Below are 15850 nucleotides of genomic sequence, written 5' to 3' on the forward strand. Positions count from 1 at the left end.
GCCCCGCCCCACCCCGCGCGGCCGTTTTAGGAGCTCTCTATTCTCCCAGCGCTGAACCGCTCCCCCAAGGCGGCGTCCTTACCGTCCGAACTGTCAGCCTGCCTATCTCCTCGGCACGTGTAGGTGAGATTCTTTGTTCCGTGTGTGTGTGTGTCTTGTGTGTTATTTCGATGCTTTGGGGAAAGGAAAGAAGACAAAAAGCGGGATTGTGCTCTATTTTGAAAAATTCAATCCTCAGTGCTATAGCTCTCACGGTTAATTAAAATTAAATCTCCAGTGCATCTGGGTAAAGAGAGGCTGCAGCTCGGGAGCCTCCAGTATTGCCTCCTTGCTGCGCGCGCCCGCTCGCATTGGAAGTCCAGCGATGCTCTGGCTCCAGCTGCTGTGTGCAGCTGGCTGGGAAGGAAAGAGGTAACCTTAGCTGAGGGCGGAGAAATCCGGCTTCATCCTCCGGAAGGGATGGGAATGAGAGGGGGAGGGGGGAATACAATTGTAGTTATCCAGAGAACCAAGATAATAAATGATTTTTAGAAAAAGCTGAAGCCCACCTCCACCTCATCTCCCTCTCCTCACTGAGGAATGAAGGAAAGAAGGAACCTTTACCAGATTTGAGATTTGATACATTTCAGCTGGGCGGCATACATTGATGAGTCCAAAAGAAGATCTTTCCTCGAAGGGTGTATGCTTCCTGCAAGAATGCATCTGTAGGTGTGTGTTTGAGATCCTACCCTCTAGTTCATTCCTTACGCAGGGGAGCGAGCCTCCTGAGGACGGGGGAGATTTCTCATCCGTGTTTTGGTGCCCATTAACAGTGATTTATTATTCAAATTCTCCATCTTGCTTCCTGCTGTCAACCCACCAGAGTGGAATTACACCTGGACTAGCCTGGGGAGACTTTGCCTGAGAACTTGACAAATCTAGGGAATGTGTCAGGTGCTGTGGTCTTAACAATCCAGGCAGGATCATGTTTCTATGTCTGTTGTCAGAGTGTTGCAGGAAGGGGGAGCCTTTCCAGGGCCCGAGAGTGGGCTCTTGTCTAACACTCGGAAGAGAATTGTTCGAGGAGATGCATGTGCTGACAAAGCAAGAGATTTTATTGGGAAGGGGTGCCGGGGCAGAGACTAGTAGGGTAAGGGAATCCAGGAGGACTGCTCCACCACGTGGCTCACAGTCTCAGGGTTTTACGGTGATGGGGTTAATTTCCAGGTTGTCCCTGGCCAATCGTTCTGACTCGGGTTCCTTCCTGGTGGCTCCCGCATCACTCAGCCAAGATGGATTACAGCGAGAAGGAATCTGGGAGGTTGGTAGGACATATGGACTGATGTTTCCTCTCTCCTTTGGACCTTTCCTGAATTCTTCCAGTTGGTGGCATCTTGTTAGTTCCGCGTTCCTTACCAGGACCTCCTGTTTAAGATAACTCATGCAAGTGGTTACTCTTGGGCCTGGCCACGGGGGTTGGTTTCAGTCAGTGGTCCCCCTAGCAAGAGTACTGTATTTTCCCCAACAAGGTATTGAAATAAGGTAAAAACAAACAAATGCCATCATTCTTTTGTTGGGTCCACCACCGAGTTAGAGTGAATTGGAAATGGATCTGGTTGAGAGTGGAAGCCAACATCACTTCCTCCCTGTTCCTCTATCCCCCTGTCCTCCTCTGACCTCCTTTGAGAAACACCTCCCCCTCTGTCTTTGTTGCGGACACATTCCAATCAACACTGCTTGAAGAAGGGAAGCTATCTCTTCCACTTCTCATTTGCTGGATAGTTTATCAAGGAATCACTTCTACTAACTCAGTTCTAAGAGGTTTCTTATTCCAAAAAGTTCTAGGCTTTCTTTCTTGGGAGGAAGGAACACTTTAAATTTTCTTTCAAAGGTACTTGTATTGAAGATCTAATTAAATGTGATTTGTGACCTGGTCTGGACTTGGGGGTTCACAGAACTCTGCCAGGGCAGGTCAACATGGGCCTGGCTGTACTGCAGCCTCTGTGTGGTGGCTGAGTGGCCTCAGAGAGGGATTCTGCAGTCCTCCAGTGAAAATGTGACTGGACTGGCTTCAAGCCAGTTTTGCTTGCTGAGGAAGACAAGGAGCCATTCCTCAGCCTCAAGGAAGTTGCACCATGAGCAGTCAAAAAGCTCTTTTCTTTTGTTTAAAAGAAAAAGGCATGTCCTCTCTGCCCCTGCCTCTGACCTCAGTCAGGGTTTGAATGTGTGCTAACCCCGAAAGGCCTGGAGGCACAGCAGTAGTTCTGCCTCTTGAAGGCTCTTTGTTTCCAGATTTCAGCTCTGACTCCTGGTTGAGCCCTCTCTTCTCAGGGCATTCGTGCCCTGCTGCAATGACTCTCCCTTTGGCCAAATCAAATGCTACCTGGCACTCTGCATCACTGCCCCCTTTGTCCTGGGGAAACAGGCATCACCGTGGCTATGATCTTTCCACATTCCCACTCTGTCCTAGCCCATTAGCACTCCCTCCCTCCGTTCATCTTCCGAGATGCTCTTGCTACTCGCCCATCTTCCCACCCCTCCCCCACCCCATCTGCCTAGTAACTTCATTTTCTCCCCTTCACGAAGCAGCTGCTGGCTCAGACTGACAAGGGCCTGTGGGATTCTCAACATGGAGACAGAATCTCGCTGCTGAAGGAATATCAGTGAGGCATATCTAGCCCCGCCTGCCTTGATGTGAAAGCAGTCCTGAGCCAACTTATATAAGTAAGATTCTTAACCAGTTCACAATATTCAGCCAATATTTATTGAGCACCTGTCATGTGCCAGGTACTATTCTAGACATGGGGGTTACAGTACAGTGGACAAGACGGTTAGGTGTCCCTGCCTTGGTAGAGTTTATGTTCCAGGATGTACACATGTTGGTAGTTGGGGGTGGAAGGGGTATGTGTGCCATGAGAGGTAAGACAATAAGTAAACAAAAGATCAGACAATAAAGATCAGATCTAACAGCTCTTACACTAAAGCTGCTCAAGCTCCTTATAACCAACTACCTTCACTATTGGGAAATATTTCCTCTGTAGACAGTCAGATGCTCCCCAGATGATGAACCAGCCTCAGTGTGGGAGCCTTTCAGGACCAGGAGACAAGAGAAATGCTGCTCACAGGGCCACAAAGGAAAAGGCTGCAGCCTGACCGGGCTCACGCTCAATCATAGCAACTGGCTGGAAGCTGCAAGTTCTAAGTAGCTGTTCCATCATCGCTCCAATCACTTGATACTGGTCTGAACCAAGTTTCCTTTCATCTTTACATTGGTGAGACTGTCTCTCTGAGAGCGGCTAATAGTAATTTTCAGTGGTAAAATGGCAAACATTTTATTTCCTGGTTGGCCTAGTACCTCTAATGGTGGCAAACCAAGATGCTAATGGGGGAGTTTGGCCACCCCAGACAGGTGATATGTAGCCCTCTGAGTGACAGATACACAAGTCAGAAAAGACTTGGAAGAACAGCAGGGCTGGAGCAAGGCACAGCTCACTGTAGTAGTCATAAATGAACTTGAAAATGATGATATTTTACCCACTGAGCCCCGGTTCACATTCCTTGGAAGAGGAAGATGTGTTAATATCAGTGAAGGTGCAAAAAGTCAATTCCTGATTGTACTTAGTTAAACCAGTGGAGCAGGGCACCCTAATTTGGAAGCATTATAAGCCAGAGACAGCAAAATGGCAGCCTATCTGTTATTTGTTTCGGTTGTTTGTCCATATGGTAATTTATTTAAATTTGGCCTAATTGCAGTAATTAAAATCAGGAACTTTCTCATGAAATTTCAGGCAACCCATACCAAATGGACCTGAATTTCTCTACGAAAGCAGTTGGCTGAACAGTGGGCTTGGTGGGAAGGAGAGAGGAGAACAATAACTTGCTATTTCAGATGAGCACCTATGTTTACCATAGCCCCCACCATTCCCTGTGTCCCGTTGCTAAGGCTTGGTGTCATTGCCATTTATTCGCTTTTTCCAGCCACACTTCATCCATATATTTTACTTGCTTCCCTGCAATTAATCTAAGAGCAGAGGCTTCAAAACTCCCTGGCTTCTCCACCCACCAAGCCCACAAGTTCTGCTGAGTATCTGGGTGGGTCTGGAGAAGGCCCTGGATCTGGTCTGCTTCAGTGACCACCTAGGAACAGAGAATCATGAAAGGACTCCAAGGAAATCATGCCTGATGATGAGAGGTCCATGAAGCAGCAGTGAGCCACCACTGTGGAGGTGGGAGTGGGAGTTAGTGACCAAGTGACAGGATGGGAGTAATGACCAGACTTCCTGCTGATGACTCAGCTCTACCAAGGCACTATACCCGGGTAGGTAAGTTCATTTTGTGGTACGGTGAGTTTTGGGGTGTCTACTGACTGCTTAAGAGCTGTTGGTTTTCTTTCAATAAAACTCTAGAGGAGTGCATAGGCAGCTAGTGTGATTGAAGCATTGAAGGTATACATGAGGGAGATGGTATAGCCTAGGGTGGCAGGACAGGGAGGGGCCAGATCACACAAGTCCTTAGGCCACATGAAAAGTTTGGATTTCATTTTATACCAATGGGAAGTCACTGGAGGATTTTAAGCAGAAAATGGCCTGATTTTCTGTATGTTTTCAAAAGATCTTTCTAACTGCTAAGCGGAGAATTGATTGGAAGACAGCAAGAGTAGAAGCCAGAAGATACGGAGCATTTTTAGAACCTTAGTAAGAGATGATGGCCTCTTAGACCAAAGTGGTAGCAATGAAGATGGGAAAAAGTGGTGGATGCATTTAAGAATTATCTGGAGAATTTTCTTCAAGGGTGGCTTAAAACCAGTTACTTTACGCGTAAGTTCCAGAATCTGAGTATATACTTGAAAACCTATTTTTCCCCCCAGAATGACTGAGGAGTCAGAGCTAATGGTGGATTGAGGTTAACAGTCTGCAGTATCACATTCGTTAATAATCTTTGGACTGGGGGTGGAGGTGGAGGATGAGCGAAGCCTACCTTCCAGGAAAAAGAGCAGAGTCCTGTGTCTTCTCTTAATTCTATTGACTAAAACCTTGGAAACTAGAGAAATTTTCTTCCTGCCCTCTCTCTTATGATATGTAAAAGAAAGGAGAAATGTTCAAAACCTGCTTCTCAGCTCAAATGCTAACGGCATAATAAAGTGTACAGAAACGACGAAAATAATTAAGCCTTCCTCTCTTAACACTCATTCACATCATATTTACAAACAGGTATTTTCCCTTCCCCTTTGCCTTAGCAGGTCAACAAGCATGTACTGAGTATCTGCTACATGTCCAGCCCTGGGGTCTTCCCATTAGAGGTAAAGAAGTATAAGACAGCTCCTGACTTCTAAAATTTTATAATCTTCAGTGGGGAGATGAATGAAAAATCATGAAGCCATTCATAATCAGTTCAAGATGATATGCAATGCTGCATAATCAAGCACTAAGAGAGTATGGTACAGGTGACAAATACTACTGGAACAGAGAGTAGGAAAAGGCAGAAGAAAGGAATTGGAAACTAAGATCTATGAAACATCAACTCGTACTAGGCATTGGACACTCGAACACTCAAGTCATTCTCACCTCACTCCTGCAACAACAGGATTGGGGTCGGGGAGAGACATGTGTAGGCTGGGGTGGTCACAGAAGGGAACATGAGTGAGTGAGTCTCTTGAGCCAGGCTTGAAAGAGGTGGAGAAGAGTGATAAAGGTGAAGGAACCGACATAAGTAAATGTGTCAACTAGTCATGTTATGGGGAGTGGGAAAAACTGCTATGGAACCCTAGGATGGAGCATGAATATGGAGAGCCTCAAACACCAGGCAGACCCTTGAGATATATTTTAATCAGAAATGGCAAGATAGTGACAATTACTGGACAAAATAAAAATACCTTGTGTCATTAATCACCGTTTAAAACGGTAGAGGAAGAATTCTGAAATAGAAGGCAGAGGAACCTACATGGAGGAAGTAGTGTAGGGGCTGTATTCTAGCATATGGTGGTAGCAGAAATCGAAATGAACACATTACCAAAGAGATTCCATAGGAATGGGTGGCAGGACTTAGAGACTGATTAGTATTAGGGACATAGGAATATATCCCTAATATAGGAGATGGATTCATCAAAGACAGCTCTAGAAGTTTAAGTATGAAATCTGGGGTAAATGTTGGCAGGCAGCAAAGCATGGTAAATAAACCATGGGCTCTGAAATTAGCAAACCTGAGCGTGAGTCACAGCACCATTACTATGTAACCTTGAACAAATTACTCCTCTGCATCGAGATAATAATAGTACTTCCTTCCTTGGTTTGCTGTGAGGATGACACAATGATGACATAATAATGATTATTGAAAAGCACTTAGAACAGCTAATGATTATTGAAAAGCACTTAGAACAGCACCTGGCACACAGTCAACATCCAGTAAGTTTTAGTTATTACTGTTATTAAGTCCAGCTGTCCTCTTTGCAAAATAGTGCTTGTTCTGTAAGATAGGAGTTGTGCAAGTTAGCCTTAAATCCAGTTCTCTCACTTCTTTATTTAACATGGATGAGCTTAATAATGTCAAGTGAGGACATTAAAACCTACTTTATCACAGAAAACTCCTGTACTCTGGATCTTCCCATTTTTAGAACATCATGTGCTCTTAGAGACATCACCAAATGAATTTCATAGTCCAACAACCTCCATGCATAAGAATGTGAAGGTAATGGTACTTATTTTGTTCGAACAGGCAAAGTCAGGCTCTGAGGATTTAGTGAAACCTTAATTCCACCTGTGGGCGTTTTCAATTCTGTCGCTGAGCACCTCATTTGTTTCGGTCACTGGGCTATGTGCCCAAGATACAAAGGAGATAAGACCCAGTACCCACCTGCCATCCAGTGGGGAAACAGGTAAGAAAATTAACAATCAGAGGACAAAGGAGAAGTATTTAGGTGACACTTGGACAGTGGAGGGAAGCTACCTGCTGAGAAGGCTGCTCAGACTTTGGGGAGTTCTGGCATTTAAAGAAGTGTGATAGAGTCAGTCTTGGTACCTGGTAATACAGAAGATGCATCATATTAAGGCTTGGGATTTGCTTCAGGTTGAGTGGCATTTAGCGCCTAGTTAGATTTTTGTCTGTTTCATAATCCTCCCCATTCCCCACCCTGCCCTGACTGGGCCAGTCCACTAAACATTGGGGCCATTTAACACAAATAAGAGGAAAAGTTTTATTGTTTGGGATAAAGGGACACCAAAGAGTGTGCATGTGGCATTGAAAGAAAGGAAGTACTCAGCACTGAAACCAAATGAAGATTTGAGAATTGGGAACAAAAGTAACAAAAAGCTGGCACCCTGGAGTTACTGAGAGTAAACAGTCTCCGGGCGCCTGGGGCAACAGAACTGTGAGTAGAGTCTACTACAATTCTCAATTATCAATACAGTTATTTGGAAATAGGATATTTGTTTGGTAAATAATTCAGAAACTTTTCGTATCAATAGAAGCTGCCACTGTTGTCATTAAAGAAATGTATTTAACAGTATAATTGACAATAATATTATATAACAATGGCGCCACTTGCGTCCTCCACTAAGTTTAAAACTGGGATTGTTAAAAGCACCTGAGGGACTTCCCTGGTAGCGCAGTGGTTAAGAATCTGTCTGTCAATGCTAGGGGACATGGGTTCGATCCCTGGTCCGGGACTATCCCACATGCCGCGAAGCAACTAAACTCCTGTGCCACGACTACTGAGCCTGCGCGCCTAGAGCCCGTGCTCCACAGCACGAGAAGCCATTGCGATGAGAAGCCCACGCACTGCGGTGAAGAGTAGCCCCTGCTCTCAGCAACTAGAGAAAGCCCATGGGCATCAGCGAAGACCCAACACAGCCATAAATAAATAAATTTATTTAAAAAAATTTAAAAGGCCCATGAGAGTGTTCTGGCTAATAAATAAAGAAGAAATGAGTGAAATAGAATGTCATCATTTTTGTAACACCTAATGAACGAATGGGTCTAGCCGATAGTCATCAATGGCTACTAATTTCACAGAGTCAAGCAGATATTAGCTACCTTCTGATGGAAATACAAAACACCATCTATAACATCTTGCCAAAACAACCAACCAACCAAAAAAAATTCTAACCCAAATCTGAGTAAGCCTCTTTATTTAGCTACCACTTTATAGGAAATATGTGGTTCAGAGGAACACACAATGGGGGTTGCAGTCCTCAAGATCTAGGCTATAAGAATCTGCAAGGTAAATGACCTTTCTTTAACAAATAAATATAAAGGAAAAGGACAAAAAACTGGTTGGGGAACATATGGACCTGTTCCATCCAATATAGTAGCCAGTAGCCACATGTGGCTGTTTAAATTTAAATTGGTTAGAATTCAATAAAATGTAAGATGCATTTCCTGGGGAATTCCCTGGCCGTCCAGTGGTTAGGACTCCACACTTTCACTGCCGAGGGCCCAGGTTCAATCCCTGGTCGGGGAACTGAGATCCCGCAAGCTGCTCAGCGTGTCCAAAAAAATAATAATAATAAAAATAAAATTCATTTCCTCAGTTGCACTAGACTCATTTCAGGTGCAATGGCAGAAAGTTCTATTGGACAGGGCTGCTATAGCCAGAGGTGTACGATCTGTTTCCATTGCATAGATCTTATTTGAATCCTAATTCAAGAAAATAGAATTTAAAATTTTAAACAGAGAAATTTGAACTGACCAGATATTTGATGATACTAAAGAATCGTTTAAAAAATTAGGTGCGATAATGGTAATAATCTTTTATTATTTATTTATTTTTTTGTGGTACACAGGCCTCTCACTGTTGTGGCCTCTCCCGTTGCGGAGTGCAGGCTACGGACGCGCAGGCTTAGCCTGGCCATGGCTCACTGGCCCAGCCGCGGATGTGGGATCTTCCCGGACTGGGCCACGAACCCGTGTCCCCTGCATTGGCAGACAGACTCTTAACCACTGCGCCACCAGGGAAGCCCCGATAATCTTTTTTTTAAAAGAGATTTCTTATATGTAAGAGGTACATGCTGAAACAGATACAGATGAAATGAAAAGATATCTCTGACATTTGTTTTTAAAAAATATGAGGAGATAAAACAAAATTGGCTACTAATATTTTGATTATTGTTGAAATTGGGTGAGAGGTACAGTAAGGATTCATTCGAATTATTCTCTTTGCTTTTATAAAGATTTGCCACTTTCCCTAATAAAAATGTTCTCATTTTACATGTTTGAAACGTTCCATAATATAATAACATTTTTTTTAAAGAAGCATACAAGCAGCTACCTGTTTTTTTTTTTTTTTGGCTGTGTTGGATCTTCGTTGCTATGTGTGGGCTTTCGCTAGTTGCGGCAAGTGGGGGCTACTCTTTGCTGCAGTGCGTGGGCTTCTCATTGCGGTGGCTTCTCATGTTGTGGAGCACAGGCTCTAGGTGCACAGGCTTCAGTAGTTGTGGTGCATGGGCTTAGTTGCTCCATGACATGTGGGGTCTTCCCAGACCAGGGTTTGAACCCATGTCCCCTGCACTGGCAGGCGGATTCTTAACCACTGCACCACCAGGAAAGTCCCGCAGCTACCTGTCTGTTTAAATGCGAGTGGCTGAGTATTTGCTAATTGGCACCTCTTTAGCAATAGCACTCAAAACATTCCATTCCTCTTAATGGCTCCATGTACCAAGAACACAGGCCGAACAGTTTCTTCCTTAAAAGATGTTGTATAGACTCTCTTCTCTCCCACCTCTTTTTACCTGGAGAACAAAAGAGGAGAAAAGTGTTGCGTGAAAAGTATGCATTCTTTCCACTGGTATCCCAGAAGGTGATAGTACAGATCCCAGCCATTCTGGGATCTTGGGCCAACAAGAAGCCAGGAGACAAGTGTCTTTATAGAATATCAGAGAAGGCATGGTTAGTGAAGTTGTGACATCGTTGGATGGCTTGTTCAAAGTTGCATTCAACCATTTGAGTATAGTTGTAATGGCTGACCCAATAGCTAGAAGCCTGGAGTGCTGGTCCCGCCATAGCAATCTCCATCTATGGTGGGAGGAAGAACGGTCCTTAATCTGTCTGTAAGGCTTTCTCCCCCCAACTTCCTTATACTTGGCATCCCCCAGCTAGATTGATGAGTTTTGCATAATATATGCAACACAAAATATGGCAACACACAAAAAGTTTTATTAACAACGCTTGATTCTTGTAAAAGTATTTCCATAGCACTCCCAAAATAAAGTTTTATGAGAAATAAAGGGAGGCAAAGGCTTCTGCCAAGTTGAGGACCACTTCCTAAACCCCTCTCCATCTCACCCTATTCATTCCCTGTTGGTGATTTTGCTTTCGTATCTTTCAAGGACAACTCATCGTTGGAACGTCTTTGCATAGCCCCATCCTGGAAGAAGCTCTGTGATGTGTGGATCGTGAGTTTGCTCAAGCAAATTTGACTCTTTACAAGGAATTTCTAGATTTGAGGACTAGGATGGAAGAGCCAGCACCAGTAGAAGGCCAGGGCCAGCTCCCAAGCCCCCACCAGGGCTCTCTAAGGAAAGCCATGGCAGCTGCCCTGGCCCTTGATGGGGAATCCACACTGGGTCGCAGGAAAAAGAAGAAGAAAGAGTCCCGCCCAGAATCTATTATCATCTACCGGTCAGAGAGTGAGAAACTGGATGAGGAGCCTGGGGAATTAGAAGGTAGAGATCAGCCTAAAGAGGAGGAGGGAGATGATTTCCTAGAGTATCCTTCGGATGATGGTAAGTCTCTCTGGGGCCACCTACTTAAAGCCACAGGGAGGAAACCAAATGAGGATCCTCCAGAAGACAGACAGGCATTTGCTCACTGACATACTTCTTATTGATACATTTCTTCTCGCAGTGTTGCAGTCTTCATTCAACAAATCGATAGTGTTTGTTGGGCATTTATTATGTTCTCTTCTAGGTGATACGGAAGAGATCTCTGCCCTTTTGGAACTCCTTGTGTAATGGAAGAGACTGACTTATACACAAAAAATAGTATTACAAGACAACTGTGCTAACTGTTTAATACATGTAAGATGAAGAAACTAATAGTTGACTTTCATAATAATCAGGAAAATGTGAATTATAACAACAATGAGTTATAGTAATCCTTCACATGTAGGATGGTCAAAAATTGGGTAAAACATGATAACATCAATGTGTGGAGATGGATATATTCCCGTATACCTCATGTGGAAGAGGAATCCACTTCAGGGAAATTTGTCAATATCTATTAAATTTAAAATTCAAAATATTGCATAGCCTATGTCCAAGAAATTCTCAGTATCTACCTCATGCCCATGTGCATAAGGAAGCATGTATAAGAATGTTTGTTGCTGTTAAGGAAACTGTGGAGTGTCCATATTAAGTGTCACTACACAGCAATAGATGGATGAGGTAGATCTCTGTGTCGATGGTCACCCCTAAGATATACGCCTACGGTGAACGAGACGAGCAATGCCCCTGCCCTTATGCAGTTTACCTTCCAGTCAGGGGAAGACAGACAGCAAACGAGTCAGTAGATAAGAGACAGTCGCAGGTAGTGGTACGGGTTCCAAAGACAGTAAACCTCAGTGACGGGAAGATGAGCAAGTGAGGGAGGCAGGTGGAGGGAAAGATTGCGTGGTTGGGGATGCCTCTCGGAGGAAGGGACGTTTGCTCTTGAGGCAGCCCCATTCTGTCCGTCTACCAGCCAGGGGAGTAGGAGTCCACAGGGCCCGGGGGACATGCCAACCGAAAGCCTATACCCTCCTCCCATCCTCCACTTCTAGACTACACTTCACATACTAAGGACTGTGAACTTTGCTGTTTCACTACCTGCAATCTCACTGCTGGGATGGCCAAAGAGTGGCTCTTTGGTGGGGGTGGTGGTGATGGTAGTGATGGTAATGGTGGTGACGATGGTGATGATGGTGGTGGTGGTGGTGATGCTCGTGGTGGTGGTGGTGGTGATGCTCGTGGTGGTGGTGGTGGTGGTGATGCTGGTAATGCTGGTGGTGATGATGGTGATGGTGGTGATGATGCTGATGGTGGTGGTGGTGGTGGTGGTGGTGGTGGTGGTGGTGGTGGTGGTGGTGATACTGGTGTATTTTTGTTGGGGAATGTGTGTATGTTGTGCCTGTGTATGTGTGGTGCCTGTGCATGTACAGAATTTGGATATAAAGGCTGGGATGTCCACCAGCCTATAAGGAGGACCCTCTCAGAGAAGCATGGGGTTAGGAATAGGAGAGAAGAGGGGTGGGCTGCTCATAGTATAACACACACACAGCACCACCTTTACACACAGTAGCTGATACTCAGAAACAGTATTTTCACAGCACTTGTAAACTAGAAATAAGGTCACTATGAAGTGGTGTCTGTGGTAGAGTTCCTCACTCCCCTGCATATCACAGACATGATAGAGGCCCAGAAAAGTGGAGAGAGAATATGAGAAACAAGTTTAACCTGCTTCAGGGCCCTGATGTGAGAGTTTACCGTGGGAGTACTAATCCCTCCCCTGAGGGGGACCCATTTAGTCCATCGTGGAAACACTGACTTCATACCATGTCAGGGTGTACCGTGTCAGGGGCTATAATAATGGACATTCTTGTACTCAGCTCCAGTCTCAGGGGATGATGCTCTGATGAAATGTCTACTCTGCAGATCTTGACTTTCCCCTCTTTATGCCCTGCAGGTATGTGGAACATGCCTGTGGACAGCCGCTATGTCACATTAACTGGGACCATCACCCGAGGGAAGAAAAAGGGGCAGATGGTGGACATCCATGTCACGTTGACAGAGAAGGAGCTGCAGGAACTCACCAAGCCTAAAGTGTCTTCAAGGGAAATGACACCTGAAGGCAGAAAGGCCTGCCAGCTGGGAGCAGACCGTGGACCCCACGTGGTCCTCTGGACACTGGTCTGCCTGCCTGTGGTTTTCATCCTCTCCTTCGTGGTCTCTTTCTACTATGGCACCATCACCTGGTACAATATCTTTCTTGTGTACAACGAGGAGAGGACCTTCTGGCACAAGATCTCATGTTGCCCCTGCCTCATTCTCTTCTATCCAGTGCTCATCATGGCCATGGCCTCTTCCCTGGGCCTCTACGCTGCCGTGGTCCAGCTCTCATGGTCCTGGGGAGCATGGTGGCAAGCTGCCCGGGACATGGAGAAAGGCTTCTGTGGCTGGCTGTGCAGCAAGCTGGGTCTGGAAGACTGTTCTCCCTACAGCATTGTGGAGCTGCTTGAATCTGACAATATCTCAGGCAATCTGTCCAACAAGGATGCCACCCAAGAGGTAGAAACATCCACTGTCTAAACTCCCAACAACTTACTTGATTCTCTGGTCTCAGTAGCCTGTATATAATCTTCCAATTTCAGAATATTCCTTCTTTAAATTATTCCTCCCCCTACTTCCCCCATACATAGTTCTTCTGGAAAATTTTAGCCCCCACACTGATCTGTCCTACCATCTTGTTGGTTTCTAGGAGGGCAGGAAACAGAAAAACAATTTGTGCCCAAAGAGTCCATCCAATGGATAAACTCTTCTTCATTCCTTGCCCTAAGATGACCATTTTTCTGAGACAAGGGAGCTCAGGTGTGTGTTAGTTCAGGAGCTTGGAGGTGTTCCTGGTGCCTGGAACCCAGGGGAGATGTGACTAAATGTGACAGGGAGAATAAGGAGGCTCAAGGGAGACCAAGTCCACCAATAAGATAATAGATAGGGATGGAGTGAAATATTTAAGAAGCAGGCTGCAACAGTGTAGCAGAATGTGAAGATATGTGTGTATTACTTAGATTTTGATTTATATATTAAATATAATTAAAATCCAAATATCAGTAGTTTAAACAAGATAGAAGTCTGTTTCTTTTCCTGTATAGAAGAAATCTGGAGACAGACCATCAGGGAAACTGATGAAGTCATCAAAATCCCAGGCTTTTTTTATTCCCCCACCCTCATTGCCTTTATCCTCAGCACCCAGTGCTGACTACATCTCCAGTCATCACATCCCTGTTTCGGACAGAACAGAGGAAAGGACAACGAAGAGCACATACACTTTCCTAGGCTAAGGCGGCTTCTCAGAAGGCCCCCTCAACACTTCTTGTATCTCATTGGCCAGACCATAGTCACATGACCTCACAAGCAAGAAAGGCTGAGAAATGTAGTCTTTTGGCTGGGCAGCTATATTCTAAATGTTTGCGTTCTGCTAATTTAAGAGACAAGGAAATCATGGCTATTTTGGTAGGCAAGTAAGAATCTCTGGCTCACAGTAATTATTTAAATACATTCAGATCCAAAACTGCAAATACAGTTTTATTTATGTATGTATTTATCTATTTATTTAAGCCTAAATATTACACACAGAATTTATACATAGATATTAGCTACATATACTATGCATAAACCACACATAGATATTAGCAACTCATGTATGTTGCAATTAAATATCTATAATGCCATGTGGTTTCAGGTTGTTTAGAAAGGAAGAGTGAATAGTTGAGTACAATTATATCATAGTAGCATAGCTTTCTTCCTGGTGATGAAGGTGGGCCTGGGTGGTGATGTTTAGTTTAATGTACAGATGAAAGACTGCGAAGGGAGGCATTGCATCTGTCAGACTTTCCCCCAGCAGGGTCAGCAGCCCTAAGCACAAGAAGACAGTTAGCTTTCTGTGCTTTGTCAAAACTCACTCAGAGCCTCACTCACTCAGAACTTTCTTCTCACAGCAAACACAGTCTTTGCTGTGCTGAAAAGCTTGTGTCTTCGTGGACACTGAGGGTGTAAACCAGATGGATCCAGATTAATAGATTCTGAACTTTAAAAGAAAATATTCCTGAGGGTCTCTTTCTAATTTCAAAAAAATCAAATCCTAAGAGGTCAAGCAGATTTTGGAGGTTTGAGTCCTTATAAGAATAGCTGGTGCCCTATTCATGGTTCATGTCTCAGGAAGAAGCTGTTGAAAGAACTGCTGTAAATCAAACCAGGTGGGTCAAGCAATGCTGTCCCACAGAAGGCCGGGACATTTGCCTGATGCATGGTGCTGAACTCCACCTTCAGAGGAAACCCCTCCTTTTTAAAAATAACTATTATTAGTTTGAAAAAAAAAAAACAACTCTGTCCAACACGTTTGAAGATAATGTTGGTGCTCTCTGGTGCTTTTGCAGAGATATAAACAATTGAAATGAAGACAAAGAGAATAAAAATAAAATCAGATTAACGTTTGCTCACTTTGTCTCTGAGTTTCTCCAAAATTGCTTTGAATGCTACCATTTTCAGAAAAGGTTGAGCGTGGTGACTATTTTATATATGTATAATGATCTTAATATGGGTCCTTATGTCTTGATTCTTCCCATAGACCACCAATTTATGAGGATTCTGTTTAGCTGGATTTTTTCCACACATCACAGATATACCTAAGCCTACATTAGGAAGTTGCAGCCACATTGTCACATTTTTTTCAGGGCTTAAGGAAACAAATGGACAAGGCCAAAAACAGTCATGATGGGCTTCCCTGGTGGCGCAGTGGTTGAGAGTCCGCCTGCCGATGCAGGGGACACGGGTTCGTGCCCCGGTCCGGGAAGATCCCACATGCCGCGGAGTGGCTAGGCCCGTGAGCCATGGCCGCTGAGCCTGCGCGTCCGGAGCCTGTGCTCCACAATGGGAGAGGCCACAACAGTGAGAGGCCCGCGTACAGAAAAAAAAAAAACAAAAAAAACAGTCATGATTAGGACAAGTGTAAGATGTCCCTGGCAGAATGAAGGAGGGTGCAGTCAGGGTAAGGAGCATGGGATACCTAGGTGAAGTTGATGTAACCCCCACCCTAATTGGGCTCACCACCTAGTGGAAGAAATAGGCTCATAAAATGAAATCATTTCAAATGGGCTCAGAGAAGTATGTAAAAGCCTAGACCTGAG

At 44.6% G+C, this 15850-nt stretch overlaps 1 protein-coding gene across 3 annotated transcripts; it reads left to right on the forward strand.

The window, feature by feature from the left end:
* TMEM169 (transmembrane protein 169) lies at positions 1 to 15158 on the forward strand. Of its 3 annotated transcripts, none has more exons than XM_067026826.1 (4): positions 1 to 123; positions 6691 to 6850; positions 10299 to 10694; positions 12631 to 15158. In XM_067026826.1, exons 3-4 carry the CDS (start codon positions 10424 to 10426, stop codon positions 13251 to 13253), a joined length of 894 nt encoding a protein of 297 aa, XP_066882927.1. In that variant the 5' UTR covers positions 1 to 123; positions 6691 to 6850; positions 10299 to 10423; the 3' UTR covers positions 13254 to 15158. The 3 variants fall into 3 exon arrangements, with proteins under 3 accessions (XP_066882927.1, XP_066882928.1, XP_066882930.1); XM_067026829.1 differs by having other exon boundaries at positions 27 to 119; XM_067026827.1 differs by lacking the exon at positions 6691 to 6850 and having other exon boundaries at positions 2 to 123.
* Positions 15159 to 15850: the final 692 nt, after the last annotated feature.

This window comes from Kogia breviceps, chromosome 2, assembly GCF_026419965.1.
Source record: "Kogia breviceps isolate mKogBre1 chromosome 2, mKogBre1 haplotype 1, whole genome shotgun sequence".
NCBI classification, from domain to species: Eukaryota; Metazoa; Chordata; class Mammalia; order Artiodactyla; family Physeteridae; genus Kogia; species Kogia breviceps.